This window comes from Ochotona curzoniae, unplaced genomic scaffold (assembly GCF_017591425.1).
Source record: "Ochotona curzoniae isolate NIBS_2020 unplaced genomic scaffold, NIBS_Ocur_1.0 scaffold_2476, whole genome shotgun sequence".
Classification (NCBI taxonomy): domain Eukaryota; kingdom Metazoa; phylum Chordata; class Mammalia; order Lagomorpha; family Ochotonidae; genus Ochotona; species Ochotona curzoniae.
This window is the reverse complement of record NW_024467095.1, coordinates 18,687,859-18,711,088: the sequence shown is the minus strand read 5'-3', so window position 1 is coordinate 18,711,088 and position 23,230 is coordinate 18,687,859. Positions and strand designations below refer to the sequence as shown.

At 50.8% G+C, this 23,230-nt stretch overlaps 1 protein-coding gene and 1 non-coding gene across 3 annotated transcripts in view; both read right to left on the bottom strand.

Moving 5' to 3' along the window:
- Positions 1-2,119: 2,119 nt before the first annotated feature.
- On the bottom strand, positions 2,120-2,223 carry LOC121171051. Its single transcript, XR_005886092.1, has one exon. It is a non-coding gene; the product is annotated as a small nucleolar RNA U13 (small nucleolar RNA).
- A 3,503-nt stretch (positions 2,224-5,726) lies between these two features.
- Positions 5,727-23,230, bottom strand: part of SLC13A4 (solute carrier family 13 member 4) — a 35,800-nt gene continuing 18,296 nt past the window's right edge. Inside the window, exons 6-16 of one of the 2 annotated variants that reach the window (XM_041002064.1) lie at positions 20,567-20,606; positions 19,717-19,797; positions 18,104-18,288; positions 16,585-16,704; positions 14,775-14,876; positions 13,401-13,502; positions 12,882-13,009; positions 12,572-12,666; positions 9,394-9,555; positions 7,828-7,965; positions 5,727-5,914 (exon numbers count right to left, since the gene is read on the bottom strand). In XM_041002064.1, the coding sequence (XP_040857998.1) occupies positions 5,777-5,914; positions 7,828-7,965; positions 9,394-9,555; positions 12,572-12,666; positions 12,882-13,009; positions 13,401-13,502; positions 14,775-14,876; positions 16,585-16,704; positions 18,104-18,288; positions 19,717-19,797; positions 20,567-20,606 (1,291 nt within the window). In that variant the 3' untranslated portion in view covers positions 5,727-5,776. Of the gene's footprint in view, positions 5,915-7,827; positions 7,966-9,393; positions 9,556-12,571; positions 12,700-12,881; positions 13,010-13,400; positions 13,503-14,774; positions 14,877-16,584; positions 16,705-18,103; positions 18,289-19,716; positions 19,798-20,566; positions 20,607-23,230 lie in introns of both variants that reach the window. The other variant, XM_041002063.1, reaches the window with a different exon arrangement.

Here is a 23,230-nt window from a genome sequence, read left to right as displayed (position 1 = left end):
GATGTACAATTAAGTCAGCCCCCGTGTCGGGTTTGAGCTTCTCTCTACCGTCGCTGCTTCATTTTGAAATCATAAGTTGCCCCTGTGATATGTCAAATATCAAATAATCAGTCTGTATTTTTGCAACTAGAAAAATCTGCGTTTCTGAAAACTTTGCTGGCAGGTCATTATGCACCAACTGGTTTTGTGTAGAGAGCCTCTCCACCTGCGTTTCCTGGCCTGCGGTGCGTCTCCTGCCCAGGCAGACGTTGGCAGCATCTGGCCCTGCACTGCTGACAGTCTGTGCCTGACTCTGACCTTCTAAGGGCGAGCGGTCCGGGTCACTCTGTGAGGAGGAGGGATCCCCAGTGCTTTGTGGGGTCAGCAGACTGCTGAACGGATATACCGCAGCTCCTCAGCCCGCTCCTTCGGTTGGTCTTTTGTTCTTACAGCAACCTTAAACGTTTGTAAACATATCCATACCTACCAGATAAGGCCCTGTGTTGATGCAAGTTTCAGAGCACCTGTTGTGCGGCTCCACTGATAATTTCAAGAATTGGATTCTATTTTTCAGGAGTGATGACACTAACCCTCTATGTGATTATACAAGAAAAGGTTCTGTTTTGCTTTGAAAACATGGCTCTCGTGCATTTAGATCAATTCTATCCCTGTTATGTTCGTGTGGGGGCAGAGTAGGATCACCTTAAGGCTTCCTTCTTAGCAGCGTGATGATAGGCAAGTGGCTTATTCCTTCTGAGACTCTCGGGCTGTTTGTAAAATGTAGATGTAATACCCACCTACCTCAGGCTTTTCATGAGAAACAGTTGAGACAATGTATGTAATGTGTTGCTTTGCGTGTCATCCAATAAATAATAGATGCTCATCCTGCCACGTTGCTTTTGGCCGGAATACTTTTGCATTTCTGCAGTAATATGTGTGAAACATGCAATATTTGTTATGTTCTGTGGTTATTTATTGAGGAAGATTTACAATATCTGCTTTGATCATGCCGCCTGTCACACAATATTTGATATTGAATGACTAAGTTGTTAGCCTAGTGAACTACAGCCTCCAAGGAGGAGGGCTTGGTACCACCGAGGATAGTCAGAAAGCCAGAGGCTTAGAAAACCGCAGTCCCTTGTCACCAGCTATGCTGGCGTCATTCTGTGTTTGCCTCTCCCGAGCGGCTGCTCTGGGGAGGAAGATTGGCCAGGCTTGCGAGTAGGTCTCCGTTGTACCTTCTACCCAAGGCGCCTTTGGACCCGGGGCTTCACAAGCATGATGCTTCACCTGGGTGGGAGCATCATTCCTGCCTGTAGGAGCACCCCCCACGCACTCTGCCTTCTGCTCAGCTCCATAATGTACCCTGCTGTAAGTGAGCGCAGGCCGACTGGGTGTTCTCTGTCAGGAGCCCTCTCCTGGGGGTGTCCTCACGGCCCTGGCGGAGAGCGGGTGTCCTCACGGCCCTGGCGGAGAGCTCAGCGCTCCCAGGCAAGTGAGGCACATGCGGGAGGGACCCCAGGCCACTCATTGGTCATGTCAGGCGGGGGTTTGTCACAGAGGTGCTGGTGCCACTGTAAGCCCCCCGGTTTGCGTGTTCAGGAGTGATTCCCACGCACAGCCCTGGAGCTGTGGGAAGAAATGCTAAGAGACATTGCTGCTTGCCTTCAAGGAAACTGGATTTAAGGAAACTGCCACACCTGACCATAAAAGGAGGACTACCCCAAATACTATTGCACATTGTTCTGCTACGTGAAGATGTCAGGATTGATGATGAAAGCTTAATAAGTACTTTCAACTTAAATTTTTTTTATTTTGTTTTTATTTGAAAGGCAGAATTAGAAAAGGAGAGGTATCTTCTATCTGCTGGTTTACTCCCCAAATGCTGCAATGGCCTGAGGTGGACCTAGTCTGAAGCCCAGAACCTGGAGCCGCCTTCTCTGGGTCGCCCATGTGCGTGCAGGGGCCTAAGGAGTTGGGGCCTCCCCTGCTGCCTTCCTAGGCCACCAGCAGAATTAGACTGAAAGTGGACTTGCCAGGACTGGAAATGGTGTCCATGTGGGTTACTGGTGCTGCAGGTGGAGGCTTAGCATACTGTGCCATGATGCTAGTCCCAAAACTTTGAACTTCTTTTTCTTAATGTCAGACAGGTACTGTGTTGACATTGCAGCAAGATTGGGGGGAGGCAAATGTCACACGGACATGAGTAAACCCAAGCATCATGCTTAGGAACCACAAAAGGATCAGAGCTTTACACTTTTAAAAAGTTCTTAAGCTGTAACCCTCCCAAGCCCAGAAGTTTTTTTTTTAAGACTTTTTGCTTAAAATTACCAGTGAAATCGTTTTATAAATGGAGGTTGGTAATTGACATTTTTTAAGATTTTCATTCTAATTTGTTATTTTATGGAATTAAACAGTTACTATGAGTAATTTCTGATCCATTCCCCCCCCATTTTTGTGTGACCATATACAGAAATATTTGTGTAGCTCTCAGTTGTACACACTGGTTCCTATGTTAACATGTAATATTTTTGTTTCCACCAAGTAGTTCATTCCCTGGATACTATGTACTATGCTGCTGTTTGTTTTTCTCCTGAGATCATCCTGGTTTTTAATGCTTTTTCTGAAGTTATTCCTCCTTAAGGTACACCATATATTTTACTGGAGCAAATGAGCCATTTCTTCAACGTCTAGTCTTGGTTTTGCCCGTAGCATTTCCATTCCCTAGGCACATGAATGTGTCCCTTTTTCTCTGCTGTTAGGGCTTTGCCCTTGGAAAGGAACAGGGTGGGGAAGGGAAAATATTTTGAGACTTTGATCTTAAATAGGGAGTTTGTAACACTTCGGCTTTCACACATTCAGTGTATTCTTTTCCTAAACGTGGTTGCAATATATTCAGTCAACTACTAAAGACTTAATGTGTGGCATGTTTGGGAAGGAAAAAGGGTGAAATTTTGTGAGAAGTGCCCAGGGTGGGGCATGGCCAAACCCGAGTCCTGGGCTGCCGCGGGGATGCAGTGCAGCTGGCCATGCCGGGGACAAGGGAGCTGCCGTCGAAGCAGCGCTGGCAGCTGGCCGTGCTCCTTCAGTGGGCACACGCGAGCTGGCTGTCTGTGTCCCCAGGTGCTCTCGGTGCTCCACGGGCTGTGATGACTCGAGCATCTTGCGAAGTTGAGAGTGAGTCTAGTGTTATGTGACACCTCCGAAATGATGTGGTCCCCAGACACGAAGCCAAATTTAGTGTTCTGATGGTACCCATGGAGAACACAAGGGTTCTAGCACCCTTGTGACGGTGAAATCTGCAGATGCTCAATCCCTTATATGAAAGGGCATACTTGCATGTAACCAATACACATGTTCCCTTGTACCTTAGGCCATTTCTAGGTTGCCTGTAATTCCTACTGTAGTGTAAATGCCGGTCAAGAAGAAAGGTTTGACCATGTTCAACACTGGCTCCTCCCACATACACCCCATATATTTTTGATCCACATTTGGTGGAGCCTGCAGAGAGGGCAGCTTCTCCTTCACACTTCACTTGGGGTTCAGCTGAAGAGCCAGCAATCTAGTACTGAAAGAAAACCAGATTCTCTCTAACGTGTAAACACTAATTAGAGTATTTACCATGTACTCTATGGGTGACTTAAAGGCAATTTTAACTAAGCACATTTGATTCATGCTGACTTGAGACTAAGATATGAGCACAGTAGTAGTTAGTGTTCGGGCTGTCAGCTTCATTCTCTGTAAAAGGAGCTGGCTCGTCTGAGGTGCTCAGGTACTGCTTTTGCATCCATACAGTACGATATGACAAGATGAGAATTCCCATTGTCTGCTGGCAAGACACAAAGCTACTAAGCAGGGTAAGACTACTTATAGAGTGGCAGCACGTGACTTGGAGCCATGAATCATGTCTGCTATTTCTTGTCACTGGACTGCTCAGTCTTGTTTGCCTGCATGTCTGACTTTTGGGAAAAAACAGAGCTGTTCTGAGAGCAGTCTGGAGCCTGGGCTGGAAGCAGTAGGCTTTCCACGCTGCTGTCTGCACGCGTGGAGGGAGCTGCTTTGCCTTTAGGCTCTAAGCTGAACGGTGGCCAGGACCCCGGCTCCACCTAACACAGAGTCAGCTTCTCACTGCTTACATCTCATAACCTTCCTATCGTAAATGACCAAGTACGTAAACGGACAGCTGCAGTCTTCTTGGTTAAACCCAGTCACATTCTATGGCTAAAGAGTGAATGTTCACTAGAAAGAAATTTTAGGACCTGGTGTGGTAGTCTAGCAGCTAAAGTCCTGGACTTGTATGCAGGCATCCATATGGGCTTACTCTGGTTCTAATCCTGACGGCCCTGCTTCCCATCCAGCTCCCTGCTTGTGGCCTGGGAAAGCAGCCTTGGGACCCTGTACCCGCGTAGGAGACCTGGAGGAGGCTCTGGGCTCCTGGCTACAGATTGGCACAGCTCTGGCTGTTGCGGCTGCTTGGGGAGTGAATCAATGGATGGAGGATCTTCCTCTCTGTTTCTCTTCCTCTGTATATCTGACTTTCCAATAAAAATAAGCAAATCTTTAAAAGATATTTTTACAAGGCACTTATTAAACTCAGGGAGTGATTTTATAGATAAATTGTGGGAAAATTTTATTTGGCTATCAATAGTAACATAACCAAAACAATGCAGTAAGCCCCCGAGGGATTGTTTGTCCTGTAAGATGCATCAGCAACCAGCTGGTGGTAGAAATCAGCAAAGCATGATGCCAACCAACAGGAGGGATTGAGAACTATCCAGGCGTCTCCTGGAGGAAATGGCGTGGTCTTCAAGAGGAAGGGGCAGGCCTTGACTCCTGGGATGATCTTCCTCGTGGGAAACGTTGAACAGTTACAGCTTACTATGCAGTAGAAAGCTTCACTCTCCTCCGAGGGTCCATTGACACGTAGGAAGTGACCACTGGGTTTAGATCTTTGCATAATGCCTAGGGTTGTGACTCATCAAGGATAAAGCACCCATTGAGCCTAGACACAAACCAATCTGCCGTGCACAGTAGAGCCATGGTTTTAATCATGGCTGCACACTCACAAACAAGGCAGGGACGTTTGCCCTCCGCACGCTGGCGTTGGGGTTGGCGATGACAGGAAAGCTCCTCTCAACGTGTCGTCTTTGTCCACCTCCTATTCATTTGATAAAGGGAATGCCCCTGACCTCTTTGTGGAGGGGAATGTTCTTTATTTACAGGAATTTGGTGTCCTGCTCAAGGGGAGCCATCGGAGAGGGATGTTACTAAGGGAATCACATTAATGATAAGGGGATTGATTTTCAAGAAAGCGATCTACTAGAAATGGTCTTCCTGGGAGGAACTTAGGATACAAATCTTGGAGACCCCTCACGTGCTGGGCGAGCTTTCCCCGCCGCAAAAAAGAGACGCCATTGGTCTCCCTCTCTGGGTGAGATGCCTTGGCTAGCTCTTTAACTCCTAAGAGGGTGCTGAGAACATCAAAGAGGGGAGCTGGTCAGTTTGTGAGGCCTACTCAGCCTCTGATGGGCAGCGGGGACAGGCTTCCTTGTTTTCAGAACTGATTTAGAAAGACTGAAGGAAGTCAGAAGAGTTTCTGTTTTCTACGGAGCTAGGGAAGACAGGAAGCGAAGACACCAGTGCCAAGCCTGTGTGTGCTTGCTGAGGGCCACCTGTACTCCGCCCGAGATGGCAGATGATGGCGCCTACTGTTGCTGGAGAGTTCCCTCAGTGTGGGGTTCCTGGAGGTTTTCTTCCCAGTGCAGCTCCATGGATCTGGCCCTTTTGTCCACTTGCGTTAGGCCTGATCAGTGATATTACCGACCTTAGCCCAGGCTGGAAAAGTGTCCAGTTGGAAGAGGCTAACTCCCCAAGTGTTGATGGCCACCATCACTATCACCAGGCCAATGACGTTGACTCCCAGGCCAGCTTTCACCTGCAAGACACAAATTGGCACACCGTGGTCACCAGCCAAGCAGCAGCACAGGACCCTGGGCTCTCCCTGCCTGGAGCACCAGCCTGAGCTGTGCTCCACCTCCTAGGCCCTCATCCGTTCCAGTTGCTGTCTAGTGTGCGCTTCTGACTCATGTTTTCTGGGTGGCACAGGACTGGAAGTACTGGAAAGGTAAGGAGAGAGCGATTAGAATCGTTGCCACTTCTTGAATGCAATACTCTGTAAGCTCAGACAGTACCGGATCTGGGGGATGTTGGGTTATTTTGACAGCTAAATAATTGGGAAATGTGCTAAAATTAAACAGATCTCTTCAAAGCAGGGACTTCTCTTAGATCCCAATACACACGGGAGCTTATAAGAGGGGTTCTATTGTATGAAGCTTTTGCCATTGTTATCATTTTCTTGGCTCCCCCCCACCCCGGGTACAGCTCATGGAAGCAGCTCACTTTGAGCTCACCTGGGGGAACAGATCAGCCGCTGTGTGCACACTGTCCACTGGCAGGTGGCACAGGCTTGCTAAGTGAGGTAGAGAATCACATCTCAACTCAAACACCTTTCAGTTTTGCTGTGGCATGGACCCAAACTGAAGTGGGGGTGAGGGACGGTGAGAGGGCAGAGCCGGGGCCAGATGGAAAAGTGTGTACAATCAGAGCCGCTGACATCCTTCCAGGAAGTGATCATGCATGTAGCACATAGCCCAGACAAGCTCACTCGCTGGCACGAAGATGGGAAACTTGCAAGAGAAAATGGATGCTGGGAAATTCTCCCAGGCTCGTGAGTACACCTGTGCCTATGTTCCTGCCATGCGGCAGGTGGGAGGGCTGGGTTCCGGGGGAGCTGAAGTGACATCCTTTAGAGCAGAAAGGACTTCAAACAGTCTGGTTGAACCTCCTCACACATCAGTTGAGGAAACAGAATGTGTTCAGTTGGTGCCCACAGTGGCACTAGAACCAGAGGTAGCTCATTATTATCCAATGACTTTGGAAACGACTATCTCTAATTGTTTAGATTCCAGTATAAAGGTAATAAGGTGAACGGTGAGGCCTTACGACCGGGGCCACGCTCAGGGTGAGCAGACTGAGGGTTAGGCTGTAAGTCAAGGGGAGTGAGGGCTGACGGCCGTCTATCCTGAAGGAGCGTTAATGACGTAGGTGAGCAGGTTGAATGGTGGGAAGGAGATGCTGTCCTCCGAGATAGTCAGGCTGCTTAGAACAGGTGTGATCTCGCTCGTGAAACTCTGCATGGGCCTGAATCGGCCATACTAAGATGGGCCTCCATAATGTCTATCTGCTAACCTCCTCTTCCCAACCTCCACTAATCCTGCACCTTAAGAAGCCAGACAGGCTTTAGGCAGGGGAAGGAGAGGCGGGGTTGGCTAGACGCGCTACTCAAGTCAACCTCGAGAAGCCCACTCCCAACCATCTTTTCTGAGTCCTGCTAAGAATGAAGAAGCAGATTGCGATGGTTTCATTTGCCACTGTTGCTTCAGGGGAAGGATGAGCACAAGCATTCAGTAGACACAAGATACTTCCCTCCCAAGGTTCATGCGATTTCTTCTACTTTTGTGATAAATAAGACAATAGCTGCTGGAGTGAACATCCCTACAATCCAAGCAAGAAACAAACACCTTTGCAGCTCATGCCTTCTGGAGCAGGACCTCATTCTGGTGTGTTCCCAACCTCTCTTTCTGTATCCCCACCTTATTCTTCTTGAGGGTTGGAGAGAACATACTGCTGCTTTTCTTTAGGGACCAAGCAAAAACCCTTTGATAGGCACCAGCATTTGTAACAACACGAGACATTGTTGATAGATCAGGTATACAGCTCCAGGAGGTGGCTGGGCAGCCGTTCTTCCCTGCCCAGGCAGGCAGGCAGGCAGAGGCAGCCGCCACTCACCATGTCCTTGATCTGGCAGTGCCCGTAGCTGTAGACAATGGCATTGGGAGGATTGCCCACAGGCAGCATCACTGCGAAGGAGATGCACATGGTGACCGGGATTAGGGTGTAGAGAGGGTTCATGTGCAGCGTTTCCGACTAGGAGAGAGAATTCACACCAACGTTAACATGGACCGTGGCCTTGCAGTTCCCACGCTAACCCTATGCGTGTGCTATAAGCGATGGCTTGGTACTGACTCAGCTGGACAGCATGTGCTAGGTGTCATGAGGCCTCTGCCCTTGGAGCGTCCAGTGCCTTAGGCAGTGCAGGGGCTGGCGCTGCTTACCCGCCCTCACCCTGTCCACTCAAAGCTTTGGGATGCTGCTTAGGTATGATGTTGGGTTTTGGGTACTTTTTTTTTTTTTGTAAGATTTATTTATTTTGACTTGAAAGAGTCACGGGGAGGGAGAGACAGAGCACGACAGCCAGAGCTGAGCCCGTCTGAAGCCAGAAGCCGGCACCCTCTTCCAGATCTCCTACAAGGGTGCAGGGTCCCAATGGCTTGGACCGTCCTCCGCTGCTTTCCACGAGCAGGGAGCTGGATCAGAAGTGGAGCAGCTGTGACACGAACCAGTGTCCATACACCATGCCAATGCCGCAGGTGGGGGATTAACCTGTCACAGTACCGTGCTGGCCCCTCTGGGTGCTATTTAAGCCTTTTTTTTTTTTTCTTAAGCTGAGGAATCCTTCAGCATCTCAAGAACAAGCTGCTCTGATGGAGCTAGGGATCTCTGACCTCGAGGGTACAGCACCAAGGCTCTGTTTTCTCATCCCAGCCCCAGGGAAGATAATTGCCTTAAGTGGGATTTGAACTCATGGCCTATGCTCAGTGTTGCCAAGTTGTAACAAATTGTACTGCCACGCTCACACAAACAAGATGGCGGCAGGGTAGACGTTGGAGACATGTGAGCCATGAATGAAGAGGTTAGGCGGAGGTGGTGGTGGGGAGGCATCTGTATTTCCTAGGTTTCTCGTTGTAGACTGGGACAAATGCAGCCTTGGGACAGGTGCCTTGCCTTTGGGTCTGCTTGGCCAGGCCAACATCTGGTGGTTGTTGCCCTCCCCTATTCCATTCCTAGCATGGGTCTGAGGCCTTGGGACGGGGCTGACCTTGCTCCCAGTCCTCAGAAACTCCTGGAGTAATGAAATGCACTCTGAGCAGTGGTGCCGTGAGAACTGTGGTTCTAGTCTCAGCGATGTGGCTACCTCTTCGCCCTCCCACCCCCGTGAGGTCTGATCTCAGGAGAGAAAGATCTTGATGTATGCGCGGACCCGGAATCTGAGCATTTTAAAGACATGTTGTCTATACTTTTGTTTCTGCTCAGGGCTGTCCCTGAGCTAGTTCTGAAAAAAAAAAAAGAGTGTTCTAGAACTCCTGCTATGACTCGCTCACATGTCTTTTTATTTATCTGTGGCTATTGGGAAATTCAGTGGCTGGAGGAGAAGCCAAGGCATGGAGGGCAGGCCGGCCACTGCAGGCCCCTGGGAAACCTGTGCGGACCCCTAGGCGTTGCTGCGCTACTCACCAGGCTGCACAGGATGGGTAGGAAGATGGTGATGGTGGCTGGATTGCTCACAAATTCTGTGACAATGGACACCAGGATACAGGCCAGCAGCGTGACAGCCCATGGTGGGAGGCTGCTCAAGGCCAACATCTGGTGCCCAATCCATGTGGAGAGACCGGAACTCTGCAGGAAGAGGAGGTGTGGCTGAGACGGAGGGCGGAGAAACAGAGCAACTAGAATGCCCAGAAGGCCAGGGATGCCAACTGGAAGGGGTGACTGGGAGGAGGGAAGGTTTTTGTTCCTGGTTGGATTGTTTGTGTAGTCTGGAAGATTTTTTCTGATTGCTGCACCATGTTCAGATTTGGGGTTTCCTGGTCACTGAGTCATCGTGGGGCATGGAGACCCCCTGCCCCCGACAGCCATGAGCGCCAGTAGAGCTTTGATGTGTGGGCAGGGGTTGGCGATCTTTACTCCTCAACTTCAATCTCATTGTCTCTCCTTACTCTGTGTGAACTCAACAATGCACTTCACACAGTGGAATCTTGTGATCTGATTTGCAATTCTTTTTCTCTTCATCACCCAAGAAAAGGAAAAAAAAATGATCAACATGTTTGAAAAACCGTGGTCTTCCGTAATTTTTTCTTGGGGATAAATGGGCAGGGCTGAACACTGGAAGCTTTCTAGAGGTAATAAAGGAGAGAGGATTAAATGTCCATAGTGTGGAAGGCTAGTGTGGAAGGCGCTGTCTTACTGGCATGTAGCATTGTCATTCTGTTAACAACCTATTTTAGTTTCAAATCTCTGCTAGAGCACTTTGAAGATTCAACTTAAGAAGGTATATGCGGGACCAGGACAATGGCTCTACTGTCGAATCTTCCACTTTAAGCGCTGGCCTCCCAACACCGCTGGTTCTGGTCCCGGCTGCTCCCCTTCTGATCCAGCTCCCTGCTTATAGCCTGGGAGAACAGTGGAGGATGGCCCAAGGGTTTGAGACCCCTCACCAGTGTGGGAAACCTGTAGGAGGCTCCTGGCTCCTGGCCTTGGAGTGCCTTGGCTCTGGCAGTTGTGGCCATTTGGGGAGTGAAGCATTGAAAAAAAAAATAAATCTTAAAAAAAAAAAGAAAAAGAAAAAGAAAAAAGAAGGCCTGTTGGCCATGCTGAACCTTCTCCACAGAGAACATTTACATATGCACTCAAACACATGAATATTCCCATTTGGAATAACACATTTGGGTGAAAGATGTTCCTCTGCCAATGGAGCCCGTCCCTGACAAGTGAGTGACACTGTTGAATTCTTGTGTTTAAAAAAAAAAAACAAACCAAAAAAACAGGTTGCCAAATGAGTTCTCCCTGCATCCCTTTCTTCCTTCCCCCTTCTGACTTCCCATGATATCCCAGAGATGACAAATGAAGAAAAGGAGAGAAGGGGCAGAAGGCGAGGCATCCTAGACCCCGACGCCGTCAATCCCGCTCTTCACATTTTGCTGTTAACGTGAGCCCTCACCACACTGTCAGCAGGCTACTTTTTCTCTACTTTTCCAAGTCCATCAAAAACGCATTTGATCTCTGTGCTACTCTGGCCACCTCTTGGGAAGCCGGTAGACGGCTGGCGACCAAAGCCATTCTTTCTGTTGTAACCATTTCACCTTGGAGAATGTTTCTTCCTTTTTCTTTTTTTCCTTTCAACGGACTGTGAGTTACCCAGTATGTGGAAACAGCAGCAATTAACGGTTGGTACCGAGCCTGAAGGCCTATAGGAACTCTGTAATTGTTCCTTCTTTCAACAACCCAGCTCACTGGACGGATGGGGGAGGAAAAGCCATCAGCAGAGTGGAAACGAGGAATTTTCTAAAAGAGCCGATTTTCTCTACCATGGAATCTATATTATACTTGTAAATAAAGTGGAATAATGCAATGGTAATGATTTTTCCCGCAGAATCACTTTATACTGTTATTTGAAATAAACTACTAAATTCGACTACAGGATTATGAAAAAAAAAAAAAACCCGCAATGTAGGGAGGTCTTAATTTTTTAAGAAACATTTTGAGGATAAGGAGTCACTAGTTCTATGAAAAACAAAAGAGTTCAGGAATTTTGGTAGCATACAAAGATCTAGCAATTTTTTGTTACTTTAATAACTTCTGTCAAGGGAAGGGTGTTCATACAGAAGATCCAGGTTAGAGAAAAACAACCACGAGTCTTGTTCCCTGTACAGGGCGTGGCCTGCACCAGATGAACCGCAGCCAGCAGGACACTCGGGGCCTCTCATTTTGGCTAGGTGATGGGAGCCAGGATCCTCCAGGCTTCCCGGGATAGAAGCTGAGCCCTTGTCTTGATTATGCACACTGTATTTGGTCCAGTGAGGAAAGACAATCAACAATGAACCCTGTTTGGAATGGGTTCATGAATAAGGTGCAGGGAGAGACCATCTGAACCCTGACCTGTTGCATCATTTCCTGACAGTTTAGGAAGTTCAGTTATTTCCCTTCCATCTCATCCCACATGCTCCCAAGCAGAAAATCAACAAGCATTTTAATCAACTTCAGCCAAGATTCTTAATGCATGAATTTGGACGATTCATCTGGAATGGCTATGGCCCTAACAGCCCTGTCTCCATCGCTCGTGCCAGAAGGATGAGGGCTGCAGAACCTGCAGTAAGCCTGCTACCTGAGGCCTGCAGTGATGTGCAAGTGCCCACGTGGTCCTGTGGCCCAGCTGATCCACAGCTGCCCAGCAGTGCTCAGAAGCAGTGGGTGAGAAGGCACATCTGTTCTATGCCTGTTCCAGGAACTTGGTGACCACTGCTTCGGCCTTGGTTCCTTCACCCTTCCCTCCCAGGGCTGTAAGGACTCTTTAGGTAGGGCTAGAGCAGTGCCGTATCAAGCTAAACTTCTGCCTGCAGTGCCAGCATCCCATATGCACACTGGTTCAAATCCCAGCTGCTCCATTTCTGGTCCAACTTCCTGCTAGTGGCCTGGGACAGCAGAGAAGGATGGCCTAAAGCCTTGGGCCCCTGCACCCAATGTGGGAGACCCAGGAGAAGCTCCTGGCTCCCAGCATCAGATCAGATCAGCTCTGGCAGATGGAACATCTTTCTGTGTGTGTAACTCTTTCAAGTAAAATAAATACATGTTTAAAAAAAAATAAGGGAATTGCTGAGACAGTATTTGGCTCATGAGAAGAGAACCCAAAGCTTACCTTGCTACCTGAAGCTAGGGCGTAGCCACCCCCCACCAGGATGACAATCTCCCAGGGCATGGTCTTCTGGAAGTCTCTCCACGTGATGATGGACTCTGTCTTCGTGGAGGGCGGCTCTCTGTCCTCCCCTGAAGACCAAGAGGAGAGAAAGAGCCAAATAAACGCTGATGGGCATGGCCGGTGGACATGGAACCTGCTTAGGCGTGATTCCTCTTTGGGGTGTGTGTGGGGGGAGGGGGGGGAATCTGCAGGGTCTAGGGCAGCCTCCCTTGGAAAATTCTGATGTGGGCGCTGTTTGATTCGAGCCCACCCCAACTTCTTCCCTTAAACCTTCTCTCACCTTCCTTCTTTTTCCCAAAGCAGGGCTTCTTCGCTGGAATGAGGAAGAGGAGGAAGCCCAGAAAGACAGAGACCGTGGCATCCGTGCGGTAGCCTTTCCTAGCAAAGACACAAGCGTGGCTGCAGGGACACGGAGTGTGCAGGGCTGGCCCAGGGGCACAGCCACCTGACGGCTGTGGTCTGTTTTCAGTTGGCACCTTCTATGCCACCTCCTGGAACTAAAGTCCTGAGGTGGGTGGCAGTCCCCAGAGCTTATGTAATGAGGCCAAGAGCATGTGGCTGGGTGGTGATCTCGCCTCACAGCCCTAGACTGGGACTCCAAGGACATGACTCGGCTTCATGGCTTTCCCTAAAGAGGGCTTCTTCTGTTTGTCAGGGAACAAAATGCCGCCTGCCTGCGTGTCTGCCCCTGAGTCTCCGAAGGGACAGCAGTGCCCGTGGCCAGGACAATGTGCACGAGGAAGGCGATCTTAGGAATAAGAACACTCACTTTTCAAACAAAGAATCCCAGCCGGGGACAAAGCCTGGCTCCCGCGTGAACCACAGCACGGTCATCAGGATGAAGAAAAATCCAGTCACCATTTCAGGGTAGCTACAAGACGAAACAGAAAGACTCCAGGAACTGGGACATTTTTTTGGATTTTTTCCCTTCTGCTTCTGGAAGCCCCTGTATTCAGAATCCCAATAAAACACAGTCGATCCCCTGCTTAACCACGGGTGGTCCAGAAGAGTGAGTGACACCAGCAAACACCCTATTAACCCTGCTACTGGGGGAACCCGGGGTGGGGAAGGGAATGAGAATAGAATGGCGTGCATTTACAAGATTGATTTAAAAGATAGTCCCCAAGGTGAGGGTGGTAGAATGGGCACCTTGGAGATCCTGGTGGGAGGACTGAACCTTACTGAAAATATGCATAATTTTGCTCAAACAAGTATAAAAAAGTGCATCATGATGGGGTCAGCATTGCGCACTGCAGGTCAAGCTGCCCGTGACGTCCACAGTGTTGAGTCCTGGCTGCTCCGCTTCCAATCCAGCTGCCCGCTATTGCCCCGGGAAAGCTGCAGCAGGCCGTCCAAGTGTTGGTGCCTCTGCTACTGACATAGGAAATGCTGATGGAGTGCCAAGCTCCTGGATCCAGTCTGACCCAGACCTGGCTATGCAGCCCTTTGGAGAGTGAACCAGTCAATGGAAGATCTCTCTCTCTCTTAATTCTGACTTTCAAATAAATCTTTAAAAAAAGGAAATATGCCCTATGGTGTACACCAGTTAACAGCTAACATCAGTATGCTAAGGATAAAAGACTATTTATTTTCTATGTTGCCAAATGTCCTGCATTTTAAAGCTTAAAAAAGTGCAGTTTATACCTATAATGCCCTGCCCGGTCAAAGCTGGACACACTGGTGGATCCGCGCAAGGGGAAAGCCAGCACCGAGTGAGACGCTGGTTCACTGGGGACAAGCTGACACCGACGGCGCGGGGCTGCTCAGAGAAGTCACGGCCCTCTGTGTGGGCTTTCCCCAGCCTTATGCTCTGGCTACAGCACCCCACTGCCAGCTCCCCGGAGGCGACCCCAGCAGGGGCAGCCCTGAGTGCCGAGTGCGCGTGTGGAGTGATGGCCTGGGGGTGGAGGGGCTCAGAGGACGCCTGCTCTGTTGTTCCGCTGTCCTCTCTGGCTGTCCCCTCTACGGCACACACCCCACGGTGCTGGGAACATAGCCAAGGCGAAGGGCGGCCTCTGTGGTGTGGGCCAGCTGGACCCCGCATCCAATTGCCTCTTCCCTGGGGGTTGGCTAATGGTCTACTGACGGGGTGTGTGTGTGTGTGTGTGTGTGTGTGTGTGTGTGATTATTTCTTTTTTGGTACCTGATGTCTCCCAGCTTTTCATATTCCTCTTGGATCCTCTTCTCCGACAGCTCTTCCCTTTTGGTCTTCTTCTTCTTGCTCAGAGAGCAGGTCTCTTTGAAGCTGAGAAGGGAGCATGAGCAAAAGAACAGATGAAACCCGCGTCTGAGGCCGGGCGAGCACATGCGGAATCACTTATCCACTCCCTTAGCCCAGTCTCTTTCCCTTCACGCACATGCTCCACCATCCTTCCCCGCTCCCCATTTACACAGCGTGTGTGTGTGTGTGTGTGTGTGAGAGAGAGAGAGAGAGAGAGAAAGAGAGAGAGAGAGAGAGAGAGAGAGAGAGAGAGAGAACCCAACCTCCCAGCAGTTTTCTGCCCTCATCTTTTGGGTATATCCATTTGGCTCTATTCCTGACCTATCAGTATAGGGATATGACTAATGGACTTGAGTCTTTTTAAATTTAATTGAAGGGTAAAGTGCCAGAGAGAGAGAGAGAGAGAGAGATCTTCCATCCACTGCTTCATTCTCCCAAAGGCCTTAACAGCTACTGCTGGGCCAGGCCAAAGCCAAGAGCCCAGAACTACCTCTGGATTTTCCATGTGGCTGCTAGAGGCTTGAGTACTTAAGGCACCATCTGCTGTCATCCTGGGAGCACTAGCAGGCAGCTGGATCAGAAGCAGACAGGTCTCAAACTGGCATTTGCATAATGGGATGCAGGCATCCTCAGCAGTGGCTTAACCCACTGCACCACAACACCTGCCGCCTGCAAGCGCTGTTTCTATTTACTGGTCTTGTACATAGTAGCAGCATCAATGTTCTGGGTACCGTGTCTGGGTGTGTTTGCCATCACAGATGGGTGTGTATTTGTTTAAAGACAAGGCTTATCAGAGGGGAAAATGGGTGTTGGGTAATAACAGTAATGCCGGGCGTGTAGAAGTAGGCAGCCAACATTGGTTTGAGGCTCGTTTCTGAGTAAATACCACGTCACACAACATGTCTTCGCTAGTGGGATAAGGAATCGCGTGGATGACTAGCAAAGCTGCCTATGTAACTTCCTCTTCAGTGTTGGAAATTGTTCAGATTTCAGAGCAGGTGGTCATGATGAGAAGGTTTGCTAAACAGATTAATATTAGCACTAATACCGGAAAGGACAAGCCGGCGTGCTGTCTTGAAGGGTCTCAGCATATTCCATAAAGACTGCTAGCACAGATCAGTCCTGCTTGGAGTCAGACTTAGAGTCGCTGCACCTTGAGTGCTTGGAGAGACACGAAATGCTTTCCAGTTCAGAGTTTTCAAGAGTTGGCGAGCTCTTCTACCAGGGTAGTTGAAATTAAGAGCATTTCAGGGGACCTCAACCTGTGATGCCAGCAGGTCCTGGCTGCTCTGCTTCTGATCCGGCTCCCTGCTCATGTGCTTGGGAAAGCAGCGGAAGATGGCACAAGTACATGTATCCTTGCCATTCATGTGGCAGATCTGGATGGAAATTCTAGGCTCCTGACTCTAGCCTGGTCCAGCCCCAGCTGTTGTAGCCATTTGGGGAATGGAAGACCTCTCTCTCTCTCTTTCTCTCTCTGCCTCTCAGATAGTAAAAGAAATAAAATTTAAAGGGACATTTTGCTGTGGAATTGAGAGTAAAGTGCAGGGGTCAGGAATGTTGAGTGTCCAGAAAGGCACTGCCAGACTTTGGCTGCGTTCCTCTGCGCTCTCCCTGGGGCATGCCCTGCCCCCACCCTCCTGCAACACCCCCTCCCCGCCAGGGCCCATGTGTGGCCTTCAGGTTCCCGGGAGAGCCTCTGGGGCTTGGCCGGCAGGGCCTCGGCACTCACTTGCAGCCCAGGAACAGCCAGTGCATCCAGAACCAGCTGACCACCAACATGATGAGGGCTATGGGGAAGCTGAAGAGGAACCAGGTGCCGAAGTTCACCACGTCCGCGCTGGGGTACTGGCTGCGGGGAGAAGCCGAAGCTGGTGGTCAGCAAGGGGAGGACTTCCACTTTGCAGCAAGAAGCTGAACGTCCCCTTTGCAAAGGACGTACTTCCGGCCTAAGGAGAGGGAGGATGCCTCCCAGCTCAACTCCTTCTTGACCCTCTCCTTGTCTCCTTTGTTCTCTTGCTTCATCGTCATCCTATCTCCCTCCTCCCTGTTCCCTCACCTCCCTCCTACTCCTCAGCTCACTGGAATCTCACTGTCACTTGAACCCAATTCCTCCAGCCCAGGCTATGGGTAACCTCCAGGTCACCCAGTCTACCGGGGTCGTGTGCAACCTTCATTTGCGTCATCCCATACGGCTCTGTCCTGAAACTCTCTCCTCCCTCGGGGGGCATGCCATCTGATGGTCTCTCTGCTGTCTGGTACGGTCCCCTCCTCACTTTACAGTCTGCCTTCTGTGTGTGTGCTTCGTCTGTGACCCCCTACTCTGCACTGTTCACTTCTCCACCCTTCCCCTGGCTCCAGGATGACTCTGCAGGGCAGGTGCATCTGATACCCCATGCTTTTGATAAGTTACGTGCAATTCAGGCTGTCTTCAATGGTATGTTCAGCTTCCATGCCGACTTATCCTCATCCCTCATCTTTTCCCTCTGTTGCTCCAGGCTGCTGAAGCCAGGAGCCAGGTGTGGGGGATGTCGTGGAGGTGGGGCTAAGCCTTGGCCTTCCCCTCCGCTAGGCGCTTTCTAGTCCTCCTCGGACCTCTGTAGTTCTTTCCTTCCCCGCCTCTGAGGCTGCCAAGCTTGTCTCCTGGGCGACGGCAGCGCTGTCCCAGGTTATCCTCTCGCTGCCCACTTTCTGCTTTCTAATGCGCGTCCCATTTCTTCATCCAGAGTGAGTTTTCAAAAACTATGAATGTGATCAATCCACTGCCTGCTTAGAATCGTTAGAAGTTTCTCACAGCCTTTTGGATGAAGTCCAGCCTCCGTTGTGGGCCCTGCCAAGCTCTGTGTGACCTGCCCATCCCCTGCCTGGGCCTTCTTTCACTCGCCCTGTTTCTCATTCATGTGCTCACTCACTCACTTCACAACTTCCCTGTCCTCAGCTGGAAATGCTCCTGTCATCTGGTTTACTCAGACTCTGTCATCTGGTTTACCCCAAACCCCTCATCCAGTTTCTACTCCATCGCTGCCTCTCTGGGGAGATGCTTCTTTTCTCTGGCCAAGGTGAGTTTGCTCAGTGGAACCTGCCAGCAGTGGAACCTGCCAGCAGTGGAAGCCTGCTTTTCTCTGGTCACACTGAAGTGTCAATGACCTCATTCTTTTCTTCGAGGGGACAAAAGCTGTCCTGGCCTTGTTTGTTGCTAGAGCCCTAAGCACCTAGGTCCCTGCCTGACCCACGCGGAGTGGATGACTTACTTGTTGAAATGCTCCAGGAAGATGAGGCTGGTGGAGGTGCCGATGATGGTGGTCAGGCCTCCGATGGTCGCCGCGTAGGATATGCTCAGAGAAAGGCACTTGCACACCATTTGGTCATGCTGGGACCTGTACTTCCTGCTCAGTTCCTGGGTCCTGGCATTGGGGGCCCGGGCTGGGGGCTTTCCCTACCAAAGGAACAGGGGTCAGAATCTTGAACCCAGCGCGGGCACACACAGCAGGAGTGGCGGGGTGGAGGGGTCCCGGGTATGGTGGGAAGGTACTGAGCTCGGCGATCACAGAGACAGGGGCCACACTCCGGCATTGAACCCACTTGGTTATGCCGCCAGGCTGCAGCCTCCTCTGTGACTGGAGGCACCTTGAGTTTTCCTCTGCCTCACTGCTGGGGGGAATAAAGGAAGCCGTACAGGCCAAGCACTCAAACAACTTCCTAGCGGGTTCCCCCCACCCCCGTGGTTATTTTATTTTATTTTTTGGTGATTGTTTGGTGCTTATTAATCCTGAAGGTATGGTTTGTTTCTGAACAATAGGCTGTGCGCCCCTTGGTGCAGATAACAGCTTCCAGGGGCCAAGCAAATGCTGCCTCCGCTCTCCAGCAGGGACTAAGAAACAAGTGCCTCCAGCCTCCTTCAGGGCTGGCCACCCTCACGGAGTCCCTGGGTCCTGGACAGGGACACCGAGGTCAGTAGGTGAGGTTTTGGGAAAAGCAGAGGGGAAGATGCCACCTTGGGACATATCTCAAGGTGCCTAACCACTGCCCTCTCTTCCTAGGAGGGCCAAAGTAAGCTGGCCTTGCAGCCATCTCAGAGATCCCTGGATCATCAAAGCAGGAGCAGCCCTTATTATCTGGACCGGTGGTTTTCTATGAGCCCTCCATCCAGTGAAATTTTTACCTTGAACTCTATTATATCAAACATATATGAAGCATTTGGATGGCGTCTGCCTATTTCATAACTGGACATGAACCAGGCAACTGTTTGTATGTGGCCAGTGATTTGGGCCAGATGCTTCCTTTAATCACTCTTTGGTCTTAGGTTCATGATACCTCTCTGCCTCACTATAGCGCAAACTCACTACTACCTCGTTGAGTTCAAAGTCACTCCTACCTCCCTGAGGCCAGACTAGACAGAACAGGCCTAGCACAGTGCTTGCAGGATGTTTTCAAGAAATGGGGATATTTGCTTATGCCGATGCCAAACAACTGAGACTGTGGATGAATGCAAAAACTTGAAGTCAGAAGCTGTTGGTGACAGGTGCCATGGGGTACAAGTGTTAGCATTCATCTGATGTCTGTACTGTATGATAATGGCAGACAACCAGCCTGTCATTGACGCCTACAGGGTTCCTGAAGCGGCTTTGGGGACTAGCTTGAGCCCCTCCACCCTGGACCAATTCTCTCTTTTAGGATGGAAGATACTGATGCTCGTACAGTGGGGTGTTTTGCTGAAGTCAGGTGAGCTGGACCCTCACAAGCCAGACACAGGGACGTGCATCAAGAGTGCCAGGTGACGCTCACTAGCCGAGTGTCCTCCTGCCTTTGAAAGCACGTGGCATTTTTCCCTAGAAACCAGGGCCTGAAGGTGCAGGTCTCTCACCTGGGTCGAGTGCTGCCTCCGGCTCTGGTGCTGGTTTGCTGTTTTGATGGTGGTGGTGATTGTGGGCGCTCCATTCACATTCTGTTGGAACAAAGGCCATGCTGGGATGAGGAAGGAGATTTGATGAGCCTCCTGCCCCTGGCTGTGGGGATCCAAGGCCAGAATGGGGAGAACATGCCACGCAGGTGCCCAGTCCACCTGCCCCCATCTTTACAGAACTTCCTGTGTGGCCTGGCAGGAACCCCACTCCTAAACTGGCTTCTGAAACCTGGCTGAACGTCCTTTTGCCAGAGCCCGCTCTGCTTCTGAGGCTTCCTTAGCGAAAGTGGGCCCTTTCTGTTTGTTTAGTACTAAGAAACTGGGCGAAGGCAGTGGTGGTGGTGGCTGGATGCTCCCTAACAAAGCCCATAGCTTTAGTAGCCAGGGACATCTGTCACACTGAGCAGCTGCATGTGTGTGTAGAAGGGTGAATTCAAGCAGCTGTGTGCAGGCAGGCTTTGCTGTCCCTCACACACAGCACCCTTTTAATAAGACTTCCGTGAATGGATTCCTCAGCCTAAGGAATCCTAAGATCAATTTCAGCTCTGGGAAACACGGCAGGCTGCATCTTGGGCTCCTGTGAAAGCCAACAAACCTCTGTGTGGCTAAACACAGTGCTTGGAGTTAGGGCTTGCAGTGCCTCACGCTTTGCCAGGAACCCCACTGTCCTTGCTGTGTGTAGGCTGCCGAGAACACTCCCTACTGCTTACATCCACGGAGGCCATAGAGCAAGCTACCCGCATCCCGACCCCTGGGTCATCTTAAGGGACTTGCCAGTGACTCCGAAGCACAGAAAGCTCCAGGGCCTTACCTTGTGGTGCATCAGAGAAGTGAAGTCTGCGGTGGACGAGCTGGAAGGAAGCAGAGACCGTGAGAATGGCAGCCCTGGGGAAGATTTCAGGAGGTGGCAGGTGTCTCCCTGACTCTGGGTAGCTAGTTGGTGCTCAGAACTTCAACTCCTAGGACTCCACTTTTCTAGCATGCAAAGAGGACCTCTGTCCCCTTCCCTCCCTTCCCTTCTGCGATGCCGAAAGGGTTTGTGGAGCCAAGGATTTTATTCTTCCTGACGATACTAATACTCCTACTGGTGGGCATGAGGTACTCATTAGATGCCTAACAGTAATTATATACATTTTTTTCTTTTTTCAGTGTGATATCCTTTGCCTCTGATTTGCTCTATTGGGTTGTTTATTTGAAAGGGAGAGAGAGAGAGAGAGAGAGAGGGAACACAGGATCTTCCATCTGCTGGCTCATTCCTCAAACACATGAAGCAGCCAGGGCCGGGCCTGGGTGATGCCAGGTCTCCCAGGTGGGCAGGGATCCAAGTACCTGATCCATCACCCACTGGTATCCAGCGCATGTGCCAGGGGGAGACTGAAACTCAAGCATTGGATGTGGACATCTCAGGTGGCCTGTGAGCTGCGGCAGAGAGCACCAGCCCCTAAATGTAGACACTAACCCTCTCGAGAGTGTTAACTCTTCCAACAGAGCTGCACTGCAGGTGGAACCACCTCCACTCATACCCTTCCTTGGCACCAGCATCCAAGTGATGGGCAGATGGAAGCCCTCTCTGTGCCGATGGATAGCCTGTGCCCTGACCAAGAATGCCCAGGTTGACTCCAGAAGACCACTATATAGAAAAAGAACCGAAAGATGGTTATCTAAGAAGGCCAAAGCCAGAAGAAGGCGAATAAGAATGAGAAGACAGGAGAGTGTGTGTGGCAGGTGAAGAACGGCGATGGCACACATGGAGTCCCTCCTGTAACTATTGGCTGCCCCCTAATTGGAGAAAGAGAAGATGAGAGCTCCATGCACTGGTGCCTCTGGGTGGTCTCAGCTGTGAGCACCATGGGTGCCCATGGCTCACCCATTGTGAAGGCAGAGGAGAGGGCTGCATGCGCACCCGTAGGACCCAGCATCCTGCAGCCATTACCCATCTCTAGGCCCTCATGGAGGGATAAGAGGAGGTAAGGTTCCAGGGAAACTGTTCTTTGGAGAACATGCTGTGATGTGTCCTTGACTGCTTCCTGAATGGGTCCAAGATGGAGGCAAGGGCCCAGGAGGGGCTGGTGATAGCCGGGTGCCATCCTCACAGCACAGAGGGATGCTCTAGCTTTGGCTTCGGAGCTGGAGGCAGGTGGCTTGTATGTGGACAGGGAAAAGGCAAAAGCCAGTATGGTGAGGAGCTGCAGCAGCCTCAGTAACCAACAGGCAGGGGTGCTGCCCACCCTCCTTGGGGCTGGACCTGCTGGGAAATGAGCTGCAGCAGCCTCAGTGACCAACAGGCAGGGGTGCTGCCCACCCTCCTTGGGGCCGGACCTGCTGGGAAACGCTCTACCCAAGAAGCAGCCGGTAACAAAGTGAAACTTCGTTGGGGAGTGATCCTTCAGGGCAAGCAGGAGACAGCCAAGTGGCCAGGGAAGGGTGCATTCCAGCTCCCGGGCCCGGAATGATGCAGAGGTCCCATCGCTGGGACTCAAGGAAGCGTACCCTGCCTCTGTGTGAAAGCACCAGCCCATTTCCTTTGTGTCTCTGCGTCTTCCTGCAGCCTACAGCCTTGGCTTTAACACTGAAGAAGTCAGAGGCCACAGAGGGAGTGGAGGGTGAAGTGGGCGGGGGACTGAAGAAGGCCAATGCCCCCCCCCCCCCGTCTTACTATCCCCTCTTTTCTTCTGCAGAGCTGGACTCAGGCTGGGCTGGAACTTTGGATGAAAGATTGAAGTGTTGCTACGTAGTTGGACTAGACGGCTGTGTTTCTGAAAATGAGATCACTGTAAGCTCCGAAAAGGAGCCTCGAGAGATGTGAGATTGGCCTGTGATGGGCTCAGAGGTGGCAGGGTGGAGGGGAATGCACTGGGACCATGTTTGACACAGGTGGAGGGAGGAAAAGCCAGGCAGGTAGCCAGCGGCACTGCTCTGTTCCATTCCACTCAGTGTGAGTGCTCCATTTTAAAGGAGAAACGGTCTCCATTTCAAACCACCTTGAAATCACATTTTGATACAGCATCACCAAGGCAGCCAGCTGTTCATGGCTAGCTTTTCCCTGAATGCCGGGCTATTTCTCCCCTCCGATGCCCATCACCATCTCCCAACAGCTGGCTGTGATCACCATCACCTCACCATTCCTTTGCCCTGTAGAGCAAGACCAAATCTGGTAAGGCTGCATCTGCTATCTGGAAAATACTTTGTGATTCTCCAGAAGTTTCCAGTGACATCCACTCTAAGTTTTTTCCATTATCAGGCTCCTAAAAGGGACATCATTTTCGATGAAATCCTGCATACTGGGTAATTGTCTGGACAGTCCTGTATGACAAGTCCTCAGCTACAACTGGTCTTTTACTTTCCTGCTCACCACTATGTCATCCTGTCAGGCCACCCTTGAACTCTTGGCAAGAGCTCCTGGGGAGGCTGGTGGTGTGGCAGGTTGGGGACTTGGGGTCCATCTCCTCCCCATCTCTGCAGAGGGCCCTGAGCG